This window comes from Mchenga conophoros, linkage group LG22 (genome assembly GCF_057382185.1).
Source record: "Mchenga conophoros isolate Kocher_MC1m ecotype Shallow Benthic linkage group LG22, M_conophoros_male_GT1.1, whole genome shotgun sequence".
Lineage (NCBI taxonomy): Eukaryota > Metazoa > Chordata > Actinopteri > Cichliformes > Cichlidae > Mchenga > Mchenga conophoros.
The window spans coordinates 20,940,128-20,958,423 of NC_140546.1; the positions used below are offsets into that span (position 1 = coordinate 20,940,128).

The following is an 18,296-nucleotide window of genomic DNA, read 5'->3' on the forward strand; positions in this document are numbered from 1 at the left end:
TGCGATTTGGTCAGATAATATCGAAGTGCTTTCATTTGTGTTATAGTTAATCTTGTTTTATCTGTTCCATTAAAAACAGATTGCCTCCAGGACCGTTACCTATTAATTATAGCGATGTGTCTTTCATTGTTAAAAGGATTCGGCCTGAGTGACAAATCAGAATAAATGTCTCAGTACAGAGTGAAATTACTATTACTGCTTTTCATCACGAGTCATGTCTTGGACCCTTGCGGTTGTGCTTTGTGAATGAAGAGAGGCACAGTGTAGAGTGGTTACAGTTCTTAAACCTTTAATGTAAACAGCAGTTTTGAGGGGCTTTGAAAAAAATCCTAAAGAAAAAAACAAAACAATCTGAAGGCATTAAATAGGAAGGGGGAGGGGGGAATATATAAATCATACTTAGAAATAACAACCATGATCTGCTTTTAAATTAAAAAAATACATAAACTCTCAATTTTGTGGCCATATGGTCCTGAACATACACAAAAAATGTCAACTTCCCTTGATCAAATACTAACTTACATTTTGCAATACTAACTACCCGGCACGTTCACAATTTTTGTTCTTTTTCGTTTTTCTAAAGCAAAATCACTAAATCGTAGTCATTTTACAAATGATAAACGAAACAAAAGAAAAAAAAGCTAAAATATTGCTTAGGAATGTTGTGTACAGCAGTCTTTACAACGAGAGACCCAAACGAGCGGGAGACAAGTGTGTGTTTGAGCGCGTGTTGCTTTTACAGTTGTTCTATGGCAAAGCCACTGTGTAGGTGTGTACAATAAGCAATAAGCAGTGGTGGGATAATTACATTTATATTTCAAAAAGAGGCTTTTTACTGTGGTACAGTGCCTGGATTTCAAGGATTGACTTTTTCTAACAGTCTCTATTACATGTGAAGCAGGGCAGAGTAGACAGACGACACTAGTTTTTCTCTTTCTGTTTTTAAAAAGTATTCATCTTAAAAGGTAATTCAGCCTCTTGGGAAACACTTAGCTGCCACAATTGTCCTACTGTAAGTGGGAATGTGACAGGAAATACTACTGGGAAGTTGACGCCCCCCTCCCCGTTGACGCCCAATCGTCCTTCCCTGCTCTTGAATCCCACAACCACCATCTTGATCCCTATAGCCTTCACCCCCTAGTGACAAAAGCCCTGAGGAACAATAATAACATGAACATAAAGGAAGGACAATCCAATGGAATTTCTAAGCTTTTTTTGTCCACAATATTCTTGAAGCAAAATGACAGTAAGCGCCGCAGCCAAGAAGAAGAAAAGGGTGAATGTCTTCAAACACCAGACACTGGAGGAGAGTGAAGAAGGAGGAGGAGGAGGAGGAGACGTGGGACGACCAACGACAGGCCAAACAAACACTTCCTGGTTTCTCTTCTCCATGGCAACGTGATGACTCTGCATCGACCCCCAAGTCCCTCAAGTGCAAACAGTTATCGTTAATACGCACCATTTTCTCCCTTATAAACATCTAGCAAGAAGCAAGAGGAAAATAGTTCAAGAAATCCTTTTTTTTCTTTCAATCACAGTTCATTTTTTTATATTATATGTTTTGTTTTTGTTTTTTTTATTCTTGTTCCAGTTTATAAGAAAAGGGGACCGGTCCAGTGAATACAGTGGGTTTGGGGTTTGTTTCGGGTTCGGGCTTGTGGGGTCGTACACCTAGTTACAGTCGTAAACGAAGTCATAGTTGCTAGGCTCTTTGGGAATCGGGGGCGGGGCCTCTGGAATCTGGATGTTCTCTAGATCCAAGAGGCGAAGCTTCATCTCCATAGAGAGCAGGGTGTCCATGTCAGATTTGGTGTATTCGCTGGTCATCTCCTTACCCAGGAGGGCATTCAGACCATCTGTCCACACACAATACTGCGGAGAGACGGGCAGAGGCACGTTAATTAGAATATTCATAAGAATGGTTAAAAAAAAAGGTACGGCACAAAGAACAAAACCTCTAAAATCTACTCTGCGAAACAGAGAAAACACCTTAAAAAAAAGGCAAAAAGTTTCTACATTCCTCAGCGAAAGCTTTCAGGCATTACACCTTTGTTTACAGTGAGTTATATTTGGCCCCAATCTATAAAAAACCACCAACATTGCAATTCTATTTGCCACATTCCCCAAGGACTATCAGATATTTATAAGTAGAGCTGTCTTAAAGCCTTTTGGGGCAAACTAAAATGAAGTCAGGCAAACTGGGTCGAGTCATTGTTAAGTCAGAAGTCCAAATAAAGTTCATTCCAAGCCAACGGCAAACAGGCTGGTGCACTATAAACGCTCATCATTTCATATGCAACGTTTAAACAGTTCTAGTTATGCTTTACACGTCAGAAAACATGTTTTTTTCACTTTACCTGCACAAGCTTTATACTTGTTTTTCGATGAAATTATATCTGTCCATAAAGGCATCTTTCCACTATTTAAGTGTCAGCTCTATACCTGCATAAACCATGCATTGGATCTCTATGCGTAATCCCACACGTTCATTCTGTGTGACACTGTCAACAACTGCAGGGTCAGCTTACCTCATGCTTGTCAGGAGCGATAAAATTTAAGTATTCGTCCGACTCGTAGAGGACAGAGAAGGCCAGCTCTAACACCTCCTGCAGAGAGGACAGAGTGAAAAGCAGAGGGAGAATATGAGGCGGAGAAAATGGTGCAAAGACCGAGTGAGAGTGGAGGAGGTGGGACGGAGAGAGAGGTAGAAGCAAAAAAGAAAAGAAGAAGAAATACCAGGTGAGATTTACAGTACAATGCTGCCATACTAGCGCGATGCTGCTCTCCTCCACGTCCCATCACCATCTGTTATATCAGCTGCACATTAACTCATCCGGTACCGGTGAGATATATGTAGGGATCTTTTTATATTAGCTACTGTAAAATAACAGTAGGGGCTGGGGATCGGGGACAAAAAAGACAAATTCACTTCAGTCTCTTTTATGAAATTAACTGGACGGAGAAGGAGGACAGTGTAGTGACAGAGCCAGATTTGTAGATGTATGCAAGTAATTTATCTGTGTGAAATTAGCGTCTGGTTTTACGAAGCCAGTAGGGGATTACTCAGTCAGAGGCTGAGCCTGGAGCCGAGGAGAGCTTAAAAGAATCTGTGGTCAGATTTGACTCAGAGAGGGAAAGAAAAACAAAGTAGTGCTGAGAGTAATTCTATCTACTCTGTGCAGCCGGTTTAAGCTGCACACTCACACAGTGAGCATCTAAAAGGGCAGTCGTTACTATATTTACCCTCTTGATTCAGTAAAGAACCTGTTATAATTACTTAACTCAAAGAACAGCTGATGGAGTGACTGGTTGTTGGATACTGTAGATCAAGTTATTCCTGAGGATGTCCGTGCATTTCATGAAACAGTTGTTGAGCGTTTCAGCGGTAAGCAGGAAATGAGTGTTAAATGAACAACATTGTTAGTTTTTCCAGGTTTATGACCTCAAAGCTAATTCCTCTCTTTTTTGGTGCAATTAAAAGACAGATCGTGTTCATTTGTTACCGCTCTGCTTTTCTTTTTATGAACTTATTAAGTGCATGCACCTTTTACTGGTGCTGCAGCAGTCTTTTTGGTAATGGGTTAATTTAATTTCCTCTTTCCCACAATATATATTTTTTTAAATAATAAATGTGCACTTGCTTTTTAGATGATGATGATTTTTCCCCCCCACATAAACTGGTCCCATTATAAATCGCTGGAACATTGTGGAAATACAGCAAAGCATGCAATCATCCACACTTGTCATATATCCTCCAATCATTTGTGTGATGCTGTAACGTAACATATCTGGAGGAATTTGGGAGATAATATGGAAACACTTCACACTTCTCTATTCTTCCAGTGTCCCACAAACGGTGCACTGCCTGCTCTGCTCTCAAGTCTGTAGAGGTGACTTTGGCTGGTCTTCTAACAGTGAGTAATGAAATGTGCTTATGTTCTCATTCACAAGGCTGGGACAGGCCTGCTAGACAGCCCACAGACCCCCCTCAGGTCATTCTCCTGGACCTGCGCTTATCGACAAGGTAATAAAAGAGACAAAGCAGAGAGGAGGCGTGCTCCTTTGTCTTCAAGGCTATTTATCCAAGATCCAATATATCGGAGTCCCGTGGGTGGGGGCCGAGGGTTTGCAGAGGAAAAGTACGAACGAGGAAGAGCTGATGTGTACACAGATGCAGACATGATGGCTCTTTCACCCTGGTTGAGGCACCGCAGAGGGCGCGCCCAAACGTTACTATCACACCTTCACAGCGAAGAAAAGATGCCAGCACGTTTTTAGCGCCTCTGGCGTAATTGTCGTCTGTAACTAACGGACTATTCGGTGACTTATTTCTACGCGAGGCCTCTGACGGAGACGCCTCTGTGCAGAGCGCTGAGACGCAAGTTATTGTGTTATTTCCTAAAGCGAAATTATGTAACCGACGTCCTCGTTATGCAACTCTCGCATACACAGGAACTCATTCTCTCGCCTGGATACACACCCACCCGCCCACACACATGCACATGTGCACGTGCATGTGTGTGCGCACGTTCACACACAAACACATACCTTGTTTTGCTTCAGGGCTCCCTTTTCCTTCATGTGAGGACAGTCTTTGCCAGTGATAACAGCTTTGATATCAGCCACAGGCACTGCAGAGAGGACAGAAGTGAGTTTACAACAACGACAACAACAACAACATCATCATCATCCTCTTGACAACTGTGCTATTCCATATGGGTTCTTGTTTTTTGTTTTTTTTTCCTTTTTCCTTCAAGTGATTAAAACTTTAAATTTTCCCCAAATCTGTCACTGTGCAAGGCCCACAAGAAAAACTGATGTTAACACTGTCTGTAAAAAGCCAACTGTTAGTGTCGGTGACTGCTGCTCGTCTCTGAATTCAGCAAGACACACATTTTTGCAGGAAATCAACATAAAATACTGATAAATATTTTCCTCTGCAAGTCAATGGGAAAGCAGTTAAATAGAAATTGTGCTAAAATACTGTAAAAAAACAAACAAACTATTAAAGGTTTTACTCACGTTTGTCCTGTAAAGAGTCATGGGGCACCTCGCCCTGAGGGCTCTCTTCCAGATCTCCGTAGTGCAGGACTTTATGATTCGGAGACAGACGGCAGTACCAAAACTTATCTAGAACAAATGATGAGAAAGACAGGAAGACAGAAGGGAGTAAGAAGCAGATTTAGAGGTGTTATGAAATAAGCAGTAGCTGGCAAAGGCATCACATGGGTATGGATTTGCATGACTCATCAACAGCAGAGAAAATTAGCATGGCAAAAAATATGTGTCAAAAAATAAAACAGCCTTGAGGAAAATCCACAGATGGGCAACGATGATCTCCACTAAGGGAGGGAGGGAGGGATCTGGAGGGGAAACAACAAAACTGGCGGCCTTCTTCACCGAACAATGACTCAACAGCAGAAAACACGGTCGATTCAAGATCACAAAAGGACATCCAGGTTTCTTTAACTCTCACTCAAAAGGCTCAAAAGAGCATGAACCCTTAATTGTGACCTGATTAAACGAAGTGTATATCGGGTCCTTGGCAGAGACATGGGATCCAAGCTACTTTTCTGTGAAGACTGTGGAAATGAGGTAAAAAATGACAGTCTTTTAATATCAAAAGCTAAGGTTCTCTCTAAAAGGCAATCAAAGCTCACATCCAACATTACAAAGGCTGTCAAAGATAAAGCATCAATTATATCAGCTATATACGACAGCAAAATATTATCTGATTTTTTTTTTTTTAAAAAGTGGCCTAAAATTAGGTGAGCAAAAAAATTTACTGTGCATAGGTTGTCACATCATTGTAACCGTTAAGAGGACCCTTCAAGTCAAAATCGTGTTGGTGTGTTTTTCTCGTGGACGCTCTCCTGAGCAATCCCCCAGCAGCTTCAGCACCAGTTGTGTCTGTACACACTGCTGGTTATTGTCTCCATCAGCAGCCTCTGCCTCCAGCCTGGTGTTTGTCGGCCGTTTCCTGGCAAGGTGGGGCATCGAGCTGAGCTGGCAGAAAGAGTGCACAGACTGGGGAGTTCGGCTCGGTGCGTGCACAGTCCAAATCCTAATTGTTGAAAATAGACAGTCGGTGCTGCCAGGCCATTGGTTCGAGTGGAACTGGTCCACAGGGAGCTGAGAAGAGATCTGCGCAGTGGCTGTGAGGGGATGGGAGGCTCTCAAACTGCTCATCTTAACTGATAGGGTGTGTCTGTGCAGCAGTGCATGCTCGTCTTCTTGCTGTCTTTGATGTTAGACTTATCTCTCGTATCACTTGTAACATTCACAAAGTCAGCAACCAGAACATTGGTGAGCGATAACGTTTAACAGAATTAGGTCAAATTTTAAAGTTTACTTTTGCATTTACACAAAGTGCCTGCAGTATCCTGCACTTAAGACGGCACACATAGCACTCTTTCCAACTTTAAAGTGCCATCAAGCTGACCTTTTAAAAAGTGTTTTCCTGTAATGGGCAGCATGGGGAGTAGAGAGAGGATTCAAATGCACTGAAGTCAGCTTAATTTATATTTTATGTCGGAACGAGAGTCTTTGAAATAATCACACAAGAAGCCGTGGAGTGCTGAGGACTGCGTGAGGGGACAGTAAGAGCCCATCTAACTTACTGCATGTATAAAATAAACACTTCCAGCATACAGAGACTTAATAAAGTAATAACTGGGAAATCTGTCTAAGAAAAGCACCAAAGATAAAGGAAAATTTTGACTAGGTAAGCATGATCGCCTCGTAGTGGCATTGCTTTCTTAAGCTTTGCAAGAAGAGGAGCTTCTCACTTTTCAATGCATGAATTTGCTGTCAGTACCGGCACGAGAACAAAGCCTTAGAGATTTAGATAGAGTGGGAAAACAGATAGGAGCAACATGTATTAATGAAGGAAGAAGTAAATAAAGAATGCATAAATTCACACGTGCAGAGGAAGGATACAAAGCAAGCCACAGAGAGACGCTGATGAATGGGGGTGCAGGAGTGTTGTGGATAAACGGCAATCTCCTCAGAGTCCTCAGAGGCGATATCAGCTACAGCTAGCTTGTAGCAGGCAGATGACTTGGCTATAGTTAGCGCGCTGTTGCAGCAGATTAAAGCCGGTGGAACCCCACAGGCTGGTGTCAGATCCAGCAGGGCTCCAAAATAGCTTTACATACACTCGTGTTCTAAAAGGGTCCAGCGTGCTTTCTTTTTGTGTAGGATCCACATAGGCTGCGTGTTCCCAGTTCCACTGAGAAGCTTTCTAGGATCTCTGTGAGGTAATGATGACCATGATATGGTAATATGAGCTCAATCACAGCATGCTGCTCCGGAAAACCTAGACAAGCGTAAATCAGTCGGCCACAAGCAGCGAAGAAGATCAGACACTTAATCCGGCTGACGGTTTCCACCTGAACGTCTGTCCTGAATAATCTTTTTAACTCAATTGTTTTTCTCCCTCACTTCTGTGCTTCTTTTCGACTTCTCCGTTTCCGTCATCCGGCTATGACAACATCTGGATGACAGCTGCCAAGATGAATGCATCAGTGATCAGGTTTTAAAATGCCAGAATAAATTGGTGCATGGAGGGAGAAAAAAAAGAAAAAAGAAAAAAAGGACGAGGTCTAAACTCAGTCAGTCAGTTTGATTTGCCTTATTGAAAAGTACAGTTCCTGCAGGGTAGCTTCTGACAGCAATGCAATAACAGCGAACCAAACCACATCCTAAGCTTGTCACTGGGCTCCTTTTTTTAATTTAATGTATTTGTAGAGGCAAAAGTGGCAGAGAGGGGTTATGGAAAGGTGGGGGGACAGAAGAGTGAAGGGATGAGGCCTCAGGCAGATTAAATCCTCTGTGAGTGAAGAGCAGTATATTATACCTGCTACTCCTCTCTTTCCCGCTTCTCTTATTCCTCTCTGCTCCTTCTCTCTCGTGGCAGCGAGTGTGAAATGCGATATTAGGTGGAATGATTTGAATGCAAGCAGTCTGCCGGATTTTCAATTTTTATTCCTTTTGCTCTCATCTCCATTGTGCTGCTTTAAATGGGAGCGTCCTGATATCTCCTGAACAACACACTCGTGTTATTCTCTAAAGGCAATACACCGGGTTGATATTTTCACCACATCCTCTGTAGTGTAGAACTGGGGATTATCACAGTCATCTTTCATTCTTTCCATTCAAAGCTTTCCCCTCAAATGTGTCTGAAGAAGAGCAAACAGAAGTGTGTTTACAGGGCTTTTGGCTTTATGCGCCTTTGCATTTGTTAGCGCGCCCTTTCCCTGTATGTGCAGAAGCAAAAGGAGACGGAAGACGCCGCGCGTGCACCTCAAGGCAGACACGCGTGTTCCTGCTTTTCTGTATGCAGCGAGGAGAGAGGCAGAGTTTCACTATGTGTCTGCCTCAAAGGCTCAGAGAGCCAGAAAACTTCTGAGCGATCATGACGGCAGACGCACAGCAGTCCACAGCTTCAAAGATCCCCCTCAGATAAAATATCTCCCGTGGTGTTTTCACATGGAAAAGAGAATAAGGCGATGGAAACAGAGAACAGAAGAAGACAAAGGAGGAAACAGAAGCAGATCTTTTGTGGATGCAAGAGGCGTGGCAGTGGATTCTGATGCGTATGACCAAAAGTCAAGTTTGTAAGGTTGTAAATTCGTGTTTGCTCCTGTGCGCGTACATGTGTAAATGCTGCGCCTCACCTTGCCTCCTGCGACTGCTGATTTTCCTGAAGCAAGTGCCCTCACACAGCCTGTTGAGCCTCTGCTGCTTGATCAGTTCCATGATCTCCGGCTGGATCTTTTCTCTCAGCTCCCTGCCGAAAAACAAGCACACACCCTTGCTTTAAGAGAATTGTTTAAATCCCGTTAACCGCACCCGGTGTGGCGAGCCGGTGACAGCGAAGTCACAAGACCCTCCCAGTCAATAAGATTGTTGGAAATGAAACAGAGAGGGCCAAAACACACAGACATACACTTTCACAGCAAATATGTCACAGCATCTCGTGAGGTTGGATCAGCGGAAACCTGTGTTTCTGAAGCATCTGCTCGATTTCCTCTCGTTTATTCATGCAGCTTCATGTATGTGTGTTGTTTCCGTTGCATACGAATGCAGAGCACACAGCACCGGTCAACATGAATTATGTATATCATCTGCCTGAGCAGTGCCGCTCTCCATCATTATTACAGCCGAGTCCTTTCTCATCACATTTACTATACATTTGTTTTCTACCGTCGAAATATTACTGACTGTGAGAATTTTATGTTTCGGCGTTCCTGATCGCATCGTCGTCTTCCTTCGGGCTCACTCGCTTATTCCTCCCTTCATCCGTCTCCCTGCTTGGCCCTCCCTAGGCATGTATTTGCCTCATTGGTGATTCCAGTCATTACACCGATCTGTGTTAGGACATTCGCTCTGACATCTTTAAAGAAACAGCTAGTGAGAAAGGCATGGCTGGGAAAGGATGGATGACGATAGCTCGTCTTTACCACTTCATGCGCCGCGCTCATGACTGAGGTCGACACGGGCGAGGCTGCTTTTGCCTGAGAGTTTCAGATTACTTTGTTGCTTCGTCTTTTCGGGAAGCAGCTCCTCAGTTTTAATTTGAATCCATTCACCGAAAATTGAACGTCTTGTACGAACAGACCTCCGCAAAAAAGGCACTGTGGTTGTTAACAAGTGTTTAAATGATGAAAGCAATGAGGCACGGGCCTCCTGGTAATGTACACTTGGCCACTTATTACAATTGAATTAAGGTGTAGATTTTGTACATCTCAAATTACATAAAATAATAAGCTCAGAACGTCTACAAAGACGGGCAGCTTTGAAGTGAAGTGAAAGTGTCGCTTCACCTTCTTTTCATTTAACTCATTCCCCCCAATAATTTGTAGTAGAGAAGTGCGAGCGGTCGCAGCGAGTAAAGCAGGGCTCGTTTAAATATCTGGTCTGACGTGCTCAGCTCATTGTGTTTACAATTCTTAATCGTGCTGCAAAGATTAGAGGAAAACTCCGACGGCAGTCTTTAGAAGAGGCTCTGCGATGCTCAGCTCTTCTCCACAGCTGTGATACAGTTTTAAAGTGTGCCGTTTCATTTTCACTTGGCTTTAAATCACTTCACATAGACTGGGTGCATCTCATCTTTTCCTCATTAATGAAGGACGCAGCAATGAATTGGTGTGTGCTAGATTAACCAGGAAAGTGATTCAAACCAATCTGTTAAATATGATTATATAACAACTTTTGTGCAACTTTCTTTATTTTGTGTTGCTTTTTTCACCGGGTTTAATTGCTTACTAAAGTTTGGTCTCTACCCCTCCAATATTGATTCAATAAGCCCTTGCCTAAGGCATTGTTTACTCTTCAAAGGGACAAGCTCTCTTGATGCAACGATTTTTCAATAGTGCTACCTACTCCATTAAATACAGGCAGGACAAAACAATGCTCTTCATTACCGGACCTGCATCATTGAATGAGTGATCTATTACGGGCTAGCTCTCCGAGCGCAGTGAGCAGGAGGGTCATTAATGGAGTATTCATTTAGAATACCTTTTGCAATCAATTTGAATTTTATGTATATTTTCAATTACAAGAGCAAAGCGCAGACGCAACCTGCTGTGGGCCAAGTTGGAGATCAGGAGAAAAGTACTACAGCTATTTGTAGACACATATTATGCTCTCATGCACTTCCATATACCAGCAGGAATATCACCTAGCTGTAGTTTTCATTGTTTTCAGAGTGGCTTTTCCTGCAAAGCTCTACAACATGAATGAATAAAACATTAGTAGCTACTATTCATATTAAATAAAGCATTTGGCTGCTGCTTTTGAGAGCTTTGGTGTAACACTTCAAACAATATAACCCTCTGTCAAATGCATGCTTTTGTAAGTTTAGAGTTTATGCAAAAAAACAAAACAAAACTCAAACAAAAAAAATGACTGCATGACTCACAGGATGGGGCGGGACTGGAAGTCTTCCTGATTCATCCTTTCTGACTGACGTATCTTCAGGATCTCTGTGTAGCTCAGGTTCTGCAGGCGGCTCTTGAACTGGTCCAGGGAATTAGGCTTGGCAGTGAGTGCTCGCATGATCTGCTCCCTCACCACCTGCATTACCTGCACAGCAGAGCAGAGAAGCAAAAGAGCGCAAGATGAGATTATAGAGGGTGCAGGAGACATAATGGGTGAAGACAGAGAGCGTGTACTACATCTAAAAAGACACAGGAAGTCAAAATCACCCCCCTGACTCTAACCCCACCCAAATTTTAGGCTCAGGGGAGCGTTTCACTCCAAAAGGATTTATGCCTTTTATTTTTTCCAGAACTTGAGCTTCTAATCCAGTCTGGTTCATTGGGCATCAAGTAGAAAAAGAGCAAAGGAGATCAGTTTAGCAGTGGGTAGTCGAATAAAAGTATCGTATATCGGGGAAATACATGACAGAACTTGTTCACAGTATTAAAATTCAGCTAAAACCAGTTTTTTGGAAATGGGTGCAGAAGCGTGATAGGAGTGCTCTTCAAAGTCATCAAAAGCATTTCTGGATTATTTATTTTAGAGCATCTGCACACTGTCTGAAGTGAGCAATGACAAAAGAGACAACAGAGCCAGATCAATAAATGACCTCTTTTAACTGCTCGTGCAATAAAAATGAAACGCAGTAATTGACGTGTTGGTGTGCAGCACATGCAAGAAAACTCAAAAAAACACACGCAAGGAAATTCTCTGACAAATGAAGAGCTTACACAAGTTTCTATCATGACATAACAAAAGTGCCAGAAACCATAAAGAATGGTTAAAATCACACAAAAGCTAGGACGAGTAATAAACCAGGTTTATGACAGTAACACGCTGGCTATGCATATAAAAGCTCTTCATCCTTCTCTAGTCACACTGAAGCATTTTAGAAAATGAGTCCTGTGCTCAAACACTCGATGACAGCTGCTTCCATTTAACTTTGTGCTCTGACAAGTGATGTGCAGTTTGCATAATTAGAACGTTAACACTGGTGTGATCCAAAGATCCTGAATTTTCTTGATCTGCGAACGCATTTTCCCAACACACGAAAAAGGAATCTGACTGAAAACGTCCTGAAAAGTTTCAAACAGAACTTTCAAAAAGAGAGCAGCTTTCATTCAAAAACACTTTTTACCGTTTCTCTCTGGCTAAGCACTGCTCCTCCACTAACTGGAGATGATGTTACGGCAGATACGATGACAGATCAACTTTGTCAGAAGCGCCGTTTGAGCCTGCAGATGCTGATTCGCTAGATCGAATCACACTGAGGTGATGCAAAGAAATAACGTCCGCCTTCTGTTCTCTTTGATTTGGCTTGATCGAGTGCTTAAGAGCACACTTGTTTCCAGCCTCTGGAGACGCTTTCTTACAAACTTTATTAAATTAGGAGATGATGAGAGTTTGAGATCATGTTTTGTGCTAACACGTGCACAGAACAAATGGATACTTCTACATTCGTGATCGGTGAAATCGTTCAGCTTCCCATTCTTAACAGCTATGCCAAAACCCAGCTAAGATCCCAAACATCGTCTTACGTAATATTATTCTTGTTTGTTTTTACTGCAAAGCGATTACTCATCAACTTGCTAACCTGTGGCCTCACACTACTCAGATCTAGGGGTGAGGGCATTAAAAATAGGTTGGACTTGGTGAAAGTGTAGCAGGCACAGAATAAACCCCAGCTCGGCACCAAAAAACAAAAACACTCCAGATGACGCAGGCGATTGAAGTTAATCCTCTTAGATCAGAATCAGCAGTACTCTGTGTTAAAAAGCATTAAGAGGAGGCCTTGTGGGGAAGTTGGAGCAGCTCAGCAATATTGCCAGAAAAAGAACTTAACCCATGTCTAATTCTAGATCTGATGGAGTCTCGTGGTAAAATGCTGGTATTAAGCTTTCACCACAAAAAAGTATTTTTGTAACCGATTACAAACTTTAATCTGGGGATTAACTTTTGGAATAAAATATGTTTGGAGGCGGTAATGACTGACTTCCAAACTAATGGGCAACAAATTAATCCTGGGAACTAAACACATGCAAAAAGGTGACAAGCACGGAGACAAGGAGTGTCAGGAGGTCAGAGAGGGAGTTACACAGAGCCGCAAGCACACTGGCAATGTTACAGCTGGCCTCTGAAATTAGTACATTTAAGCGACCAGATATGACAGGCCATTAGATTCCTCTGAAGAATCACTTACAGAGCTGAGACTTTGACCATATGCAGTGTGATTCATTTACAAAGCCCAGACACAGACTCGCATTAGTGGATTTGTGGTTTTTCTCTAATATAATCCAAATCTAAGTGGCACTATAACTAATGCAAAACATCAACGACTGTACAAAAGTGCATCCTTCAAATCCCCCCTAACGGAGCGCATAAAAGCCAAAATCAGGATCTTTGGTTGGTCACAAAGAAGCTCCATACTGGATGAAGATAAAGCCCATTTATGCAACGTATTGACCTCATTATTTCATTTTCATAACAATCCCGACAGCTGTGCACGAGGGCTCTTTGAAACCAACATGCTCACTGAGTAAAAATGTTATGATTTACTATATTTAAAAAGAACTGCATGGACAATGTGGCTTCTTCTAGTGATGAGATATGAATCTCTTTACTAACTGATGTGCAGTAGTGCAACATGAACAGGCTAAAAAACGTAAACGCCCCCCCCCCCAAAAGTGTGTCCACTAGAGGGCGAGTGTTGACGTTTTCCCTCTGCACCAGTCGGGACTAAATTGACATAAATCCATGCACATCCATATTCCCACTGTTGGATGACTTCTCCATCTGTTTTTCCATGTCCTGTCCTCACCTGTGCATCCTCATAACATGAATGCCATATTTTCACGAGGTGAAACAGGCGTCCAGGTTGTGACAGGTTTACAGCACCCCGAGACTGCCTTTTGAGCTTCAGCCCCTCACCCCAGCCTCCTCCTCATCCTCCTCTTTGAGCTGAAAATTGCAAATGGATGAAGCCACAACTTGCAATCACGCTACCAGAGATTCATCACTTCTTTCCCCTACTTTTAATCACACCCTCACCGACTTCCCCATCATTTTTTGCACACACACGCCTATAAAAGTGATAATTAAGCCTAAAATGAATTTATTTCCCCATTAGGATTACAAATGAGGTGTCAGGTTGCCATTAAGGAACATTATGTGACTAAGAATCTTTTTAAAAATAAAGAAAATAATAAAACCGTGACAAAAACAGTTGCAGTTGGAATCTGGAGTACACTGAAGACCACCCCTGAAATGACGTTTTCTAATCTTCTTGTCACCTGTAGCCTGCTTTCTCACCTAATCTCAATCTCCAGGGACAGACCGCCATCCAGCTCTGGTGTTTCAGCCCAGCTGTCTCTGGGGATTGTTCATTAATATGCCTTGTTTGCAGTCATGTCTTCACCGGGAAAACAATTCTGTTGGCCCATGTGGCTGCTCTGATGCTAATTAACACTGCGAATATTCATCACATTTAATACGAACACATGGTCCTTTCACAACAGGGCATTATGAATATTTTATCTTCATCCTTCTCTGTTATCCACCGATTGCTCAGAGAGCACCTTGGCAGAGGTGAGATGACGTCAACGCTGAAACAAACTTTTTACCGCCTGAGCTGAGAAATCCTCAGCACCAAATTTAGGCTCTGCTTTTGGAATGGCGTCATCTTAAAGTACACTTTAGATGATTTAAGTGGCCAATCGTTCATCCCGGTCGTCGCCTCTATCTTTATTTCTGCCTCTCTCCATTTTCCCCCTCATGCACTAATCTATTCTAGACAACAGTCAGTGATTCTTACTTGTAGCTCTTTGCAAGAGAGAAGTTGGACAGCAGAGCAAGAGTTGGCAAAAGTAATTAAATGCTATCCCATGAGCCATCAAGTCCATGTAATGAAGAGCTGGCCACTGACGCGTCTACCACGCTCCCATCTCCTCGTCCTTCTCCTTTCTTCTAGTCGGCTTCTCCATCATCGGCCGGAACAAATTACCTTCCCCCTCTCAACGACCAATCGACTGTCACCGCCGTTCCATTTGCCTGAGAGATGCTAATGACATCATTTACCAGCTGCCAGTCAACTGCTCACCCGCCACTCACGCCTGTGTGGTAAAAACTGGAGATTGTCCTGGTAAGACTTTGGTGGGCAAAGTAACAACGCAGTAATCACAGAATAACGACTTCGCTGATAACTCAGTGAAAGCAATCAAAAAGTCGATCTCACACGTTGCCAATGAGGCCGTAAATGAAGAAGACTAACCATGCACGCTTGCTCGCATACAAAAGGAATGTACGCCAGCACGTGTTTGTGCAATAATTATCTGCGCATACAAGTTCATTCCCGTCAGATTTGGGGTTTTTAAGTGACTAGCAGAAAAAAAATTAATAAAGGGGATCATTCATTACATTTCTCCTCCCTGCAACGATGTCCCACATTCAGTAAACAATTATCTTCTTGAGAGCTGACCATGATGTCATTGAAAGTAAAACAATGCCACAGAGATGGACATTAAAAGATGCCCGTTTCTTATCACGCTGCCTGGAGAGGGGAGGTGGGTACGGTTTGTATTAAATTTAAAAGCTGATAAAAAGGCAGAGTTTAAAAATAAAGAAAAAATATAAATCTGTATGTGGTTGAAGATTTATAGGTAGGATACGACTTACATCAAAGCTGTAAAACATCCTGGGAAAAAACATCAGTATCGATGATGCAAGCTGCCTAGTTTATTAAATCCATATTAAGACGAGCTTCCTTTGTGAATACAGACATTGTTTCACTCTGGTTTCTGTTTCCGAAATCATAGTGACAGTAATCTTTGCCAACAATGCCAAATGTGCGGTTTCTTGCTCTAACTCAGCCCTGCAGCCTGTGTGAGAAGACGTTTGGGGAGGCACGACAAAACACAGATCTCCGTCTGACAGGAGTCAGACAGCACAAACACACTGGCATAGTGTTGTGCTTTAACTGCTTCGCACTGGTCTGGAGCACTGAAAGCTTGAGCTGAAACAACGACTGCGTGCTAGCTGCTGTCAGTGGCATACATGTGCTGGTTACAGAGGGGACAACTGAAAGGAACTTGAGAGGATATATCTTTAAATATCAGTAATAATTATCATAACTGGGATAGTAATGTTCCCTTTGTGCAAAAGTCTCAAGTCACCCCTCATTTCTTTAAGTATGGAGGAGGTGATGAGAGAGTCTACAGCCATCTGTAAAACACGGTGGAGGCACCGTCATGGTTTAGGGCTGCATTTTAGCCAGTGGTGTTGAAGATCTTTCATCAAAAGTGATGAAATTATGAACGCAGAAAAGTACCATTGGATTTTCCACCATGCAATACCACCTGGAAAGCCTTTGAATGGCAGTGGGTTAATTTTTCAGCATGGCCCCTGACATTTCAATAAATTGCTGCAGCCATTTGCCATTTTCCTGGCAATATCTAAAGAAATAAGGGGTGGCAGAAGTCTTTTGACAGTACTGTATATAAGGAAAATATTAAGAAAATCACTGGAGTTACCTTAAACAAACTGCTCGGCAACAGAACAACGAGGCAGTCACAGCACCACTTCAGCCTTTGGTTTTTCTTAGACTCTACTGACAAACTTTGTCGCGGCTCTATGTTAACTCTGCTGAGAGGATAAGGCGCTAGTCTCATCCATTAAAATTTCAATCATGTGCCAAACCCCCCTACAGCTGACATGCAAGGAGTCATGATATCTGGGTATTTCAATGAAATAAAATAGAGTGGTACGGGGTAAATGCAACTTTAAAAGCGCAGGGAAAAGCAGCTCCATTCTCTTTCAGTCAATGCCTCGGGGACCTATTTGACAGCATTACTGCACCACAGAGAAGCACACATACTGTACTGTAGGCAAAACACTTCTACACACTCCCAATGTGCACATTTAAAGTGCACATACGCTGCTGTATTCCTCCTCTCCCAAGCATTACTCAGTAGGAGCAAGCACCACTAGCGCACACAACAATTAGTTGAGTAATTAATGGAAATTCCTAATATTTCCACGTACCCGCAAACCACATCTGAAGACCTTCCTTGCATCGGTTCTAGTCTTCCTTCCACATGAGTGATGCTGGGTCGACACCGGCTGTTGCTGTTGGCTGCTGTTGTTGCCATATTTAGAGGGCTAGCAATGCATGCTGAGACAAACTGTCAGAGGAGCTCTTTTTCAACAACCAGCTCTGTGTGAGGCGCAGCACAGCCCATATGGATGACCGCAGAAGAGAGTCGCTTGGGAAATCGCCACTTACTGCAAGTCTATCAAGAAATGCTGATGAAAGCCGAGCGCTGACCTTGGCTTGTGTACAGCGTTGCATTAATGAGTGTATTATTATGACAAAGTTGTTGCTGGAAATATGAACATTCTGCATTAATTGTCCCACAGGCGTGAGTAAATTGGTGGTGATTAACAATCTCATCAAGGACATAAAATCAGGTATTATTTAATTATATGAAGTAATGCATAAGGGGGGGGGGGGAAGGGCCTAAGAGCACTCGTTCATGCATGAATGCTGGGTAGACTGAGGTTGTCTGGAAAACTAAATCACACAGCTTCCCCATTAATAATGCAACCAGCTCCTACTTAGGCCAGTTACAGAGCTTTTACACTAAAAGTGCAAGTTTGGCACTGTACAGAAAAGCATATGGAAGACGCTGCAGAAGCCATGCAACAGCAGTGATTTTCTACACACAGTGGGATCCAGACATTGTCAGGACGTAAAGTTTATTGCGCTTCACTTAATTTAGAACGGCGGTGGAAAAATTGATTTGTGCAAAACAGGCTTTATGCCATTACGTATGCAACCACTGTCTCCTGATGCGGCTTGAATAGAAATTCTCACCTGCTGCAGAAAATATCAAATAGAAGGAGGAGAGCAGAGAGCCAAAAAAAACAAAAGAACAATATGAATCCTTGTGCACATGATTTGCTCTTGCATATTTAGTCCAAAGTGGTAATTGCAATCATACATCTTGTCTTTTTGTTGTCGGCAGAGGAAAGTGAGGTACTGAAAAAAAACACCAGACAGAGAGAGATTCTGGGTTTGTCTCCTTTTCCCGCACACGAGTATCAATCCGCAGACAGAGGAGGTGCTTTAAATTAATCACTGATTCAAACTGTGTTAGATCAAAACGGGATAATTATTCAATATTAATTACAGGGCCTTCAGCACATATGCACAATAAGTCTCACCCACACACAACCAAAACCTTTTCTTGCAAGAAGACTTTATATACTGCTGACTGCTGGGCACACACACACAGAGACACACAAACACACATAAATAA

The 18,296-nt window shown here is 42.6% G+C and overlaps 1 protein-coding gene across 5 annotated transcripts in view; it reads right to left on the minus strand.

The window, feature by feature from the left end:
• Positions 1-272: 272 nt before the first annotated feature.
• Positions 273-18,296, minus strand: part of elmo1 (engulfment and cell motility 1 (ced-12 homolog, C. elegans)) — a 106,953-nt gene continuing 88,929 nt past the window's right edge. For all 5 annotated transcript variants that reach the window (XM_085261337.1, XM_085261338.1, XM_085261340.1 and 2 more), the window contains 6 exons: positions 10,925-11,088; positions 8,679-8,791; positions 5,023-5,130; positions 4,549-4,631; positions 2,529-2,606; positions 273-1,872 (listed from right to left, as the gene is read on the minus strand). In XM_085261337.1, the coding sequence (XP_085117463.1) occupies positions 1,672-1,872; positions 2,529-2,606; positions 4,549-4,631; positions 5,023-5,130; positions 8,679-8,791; positions 10,925-11,088 (747 nt within the window). In that variant the 3' untranslated portion in view covers positions 273-1,671. The remainder of the gene's footprint in view (positions 1,873-2,528; positions 2,607-4,548; positions 4,632-5,022; positions 5,131-8,678; positions 8,792-10,924; positions 11,089-18,296) is intronic.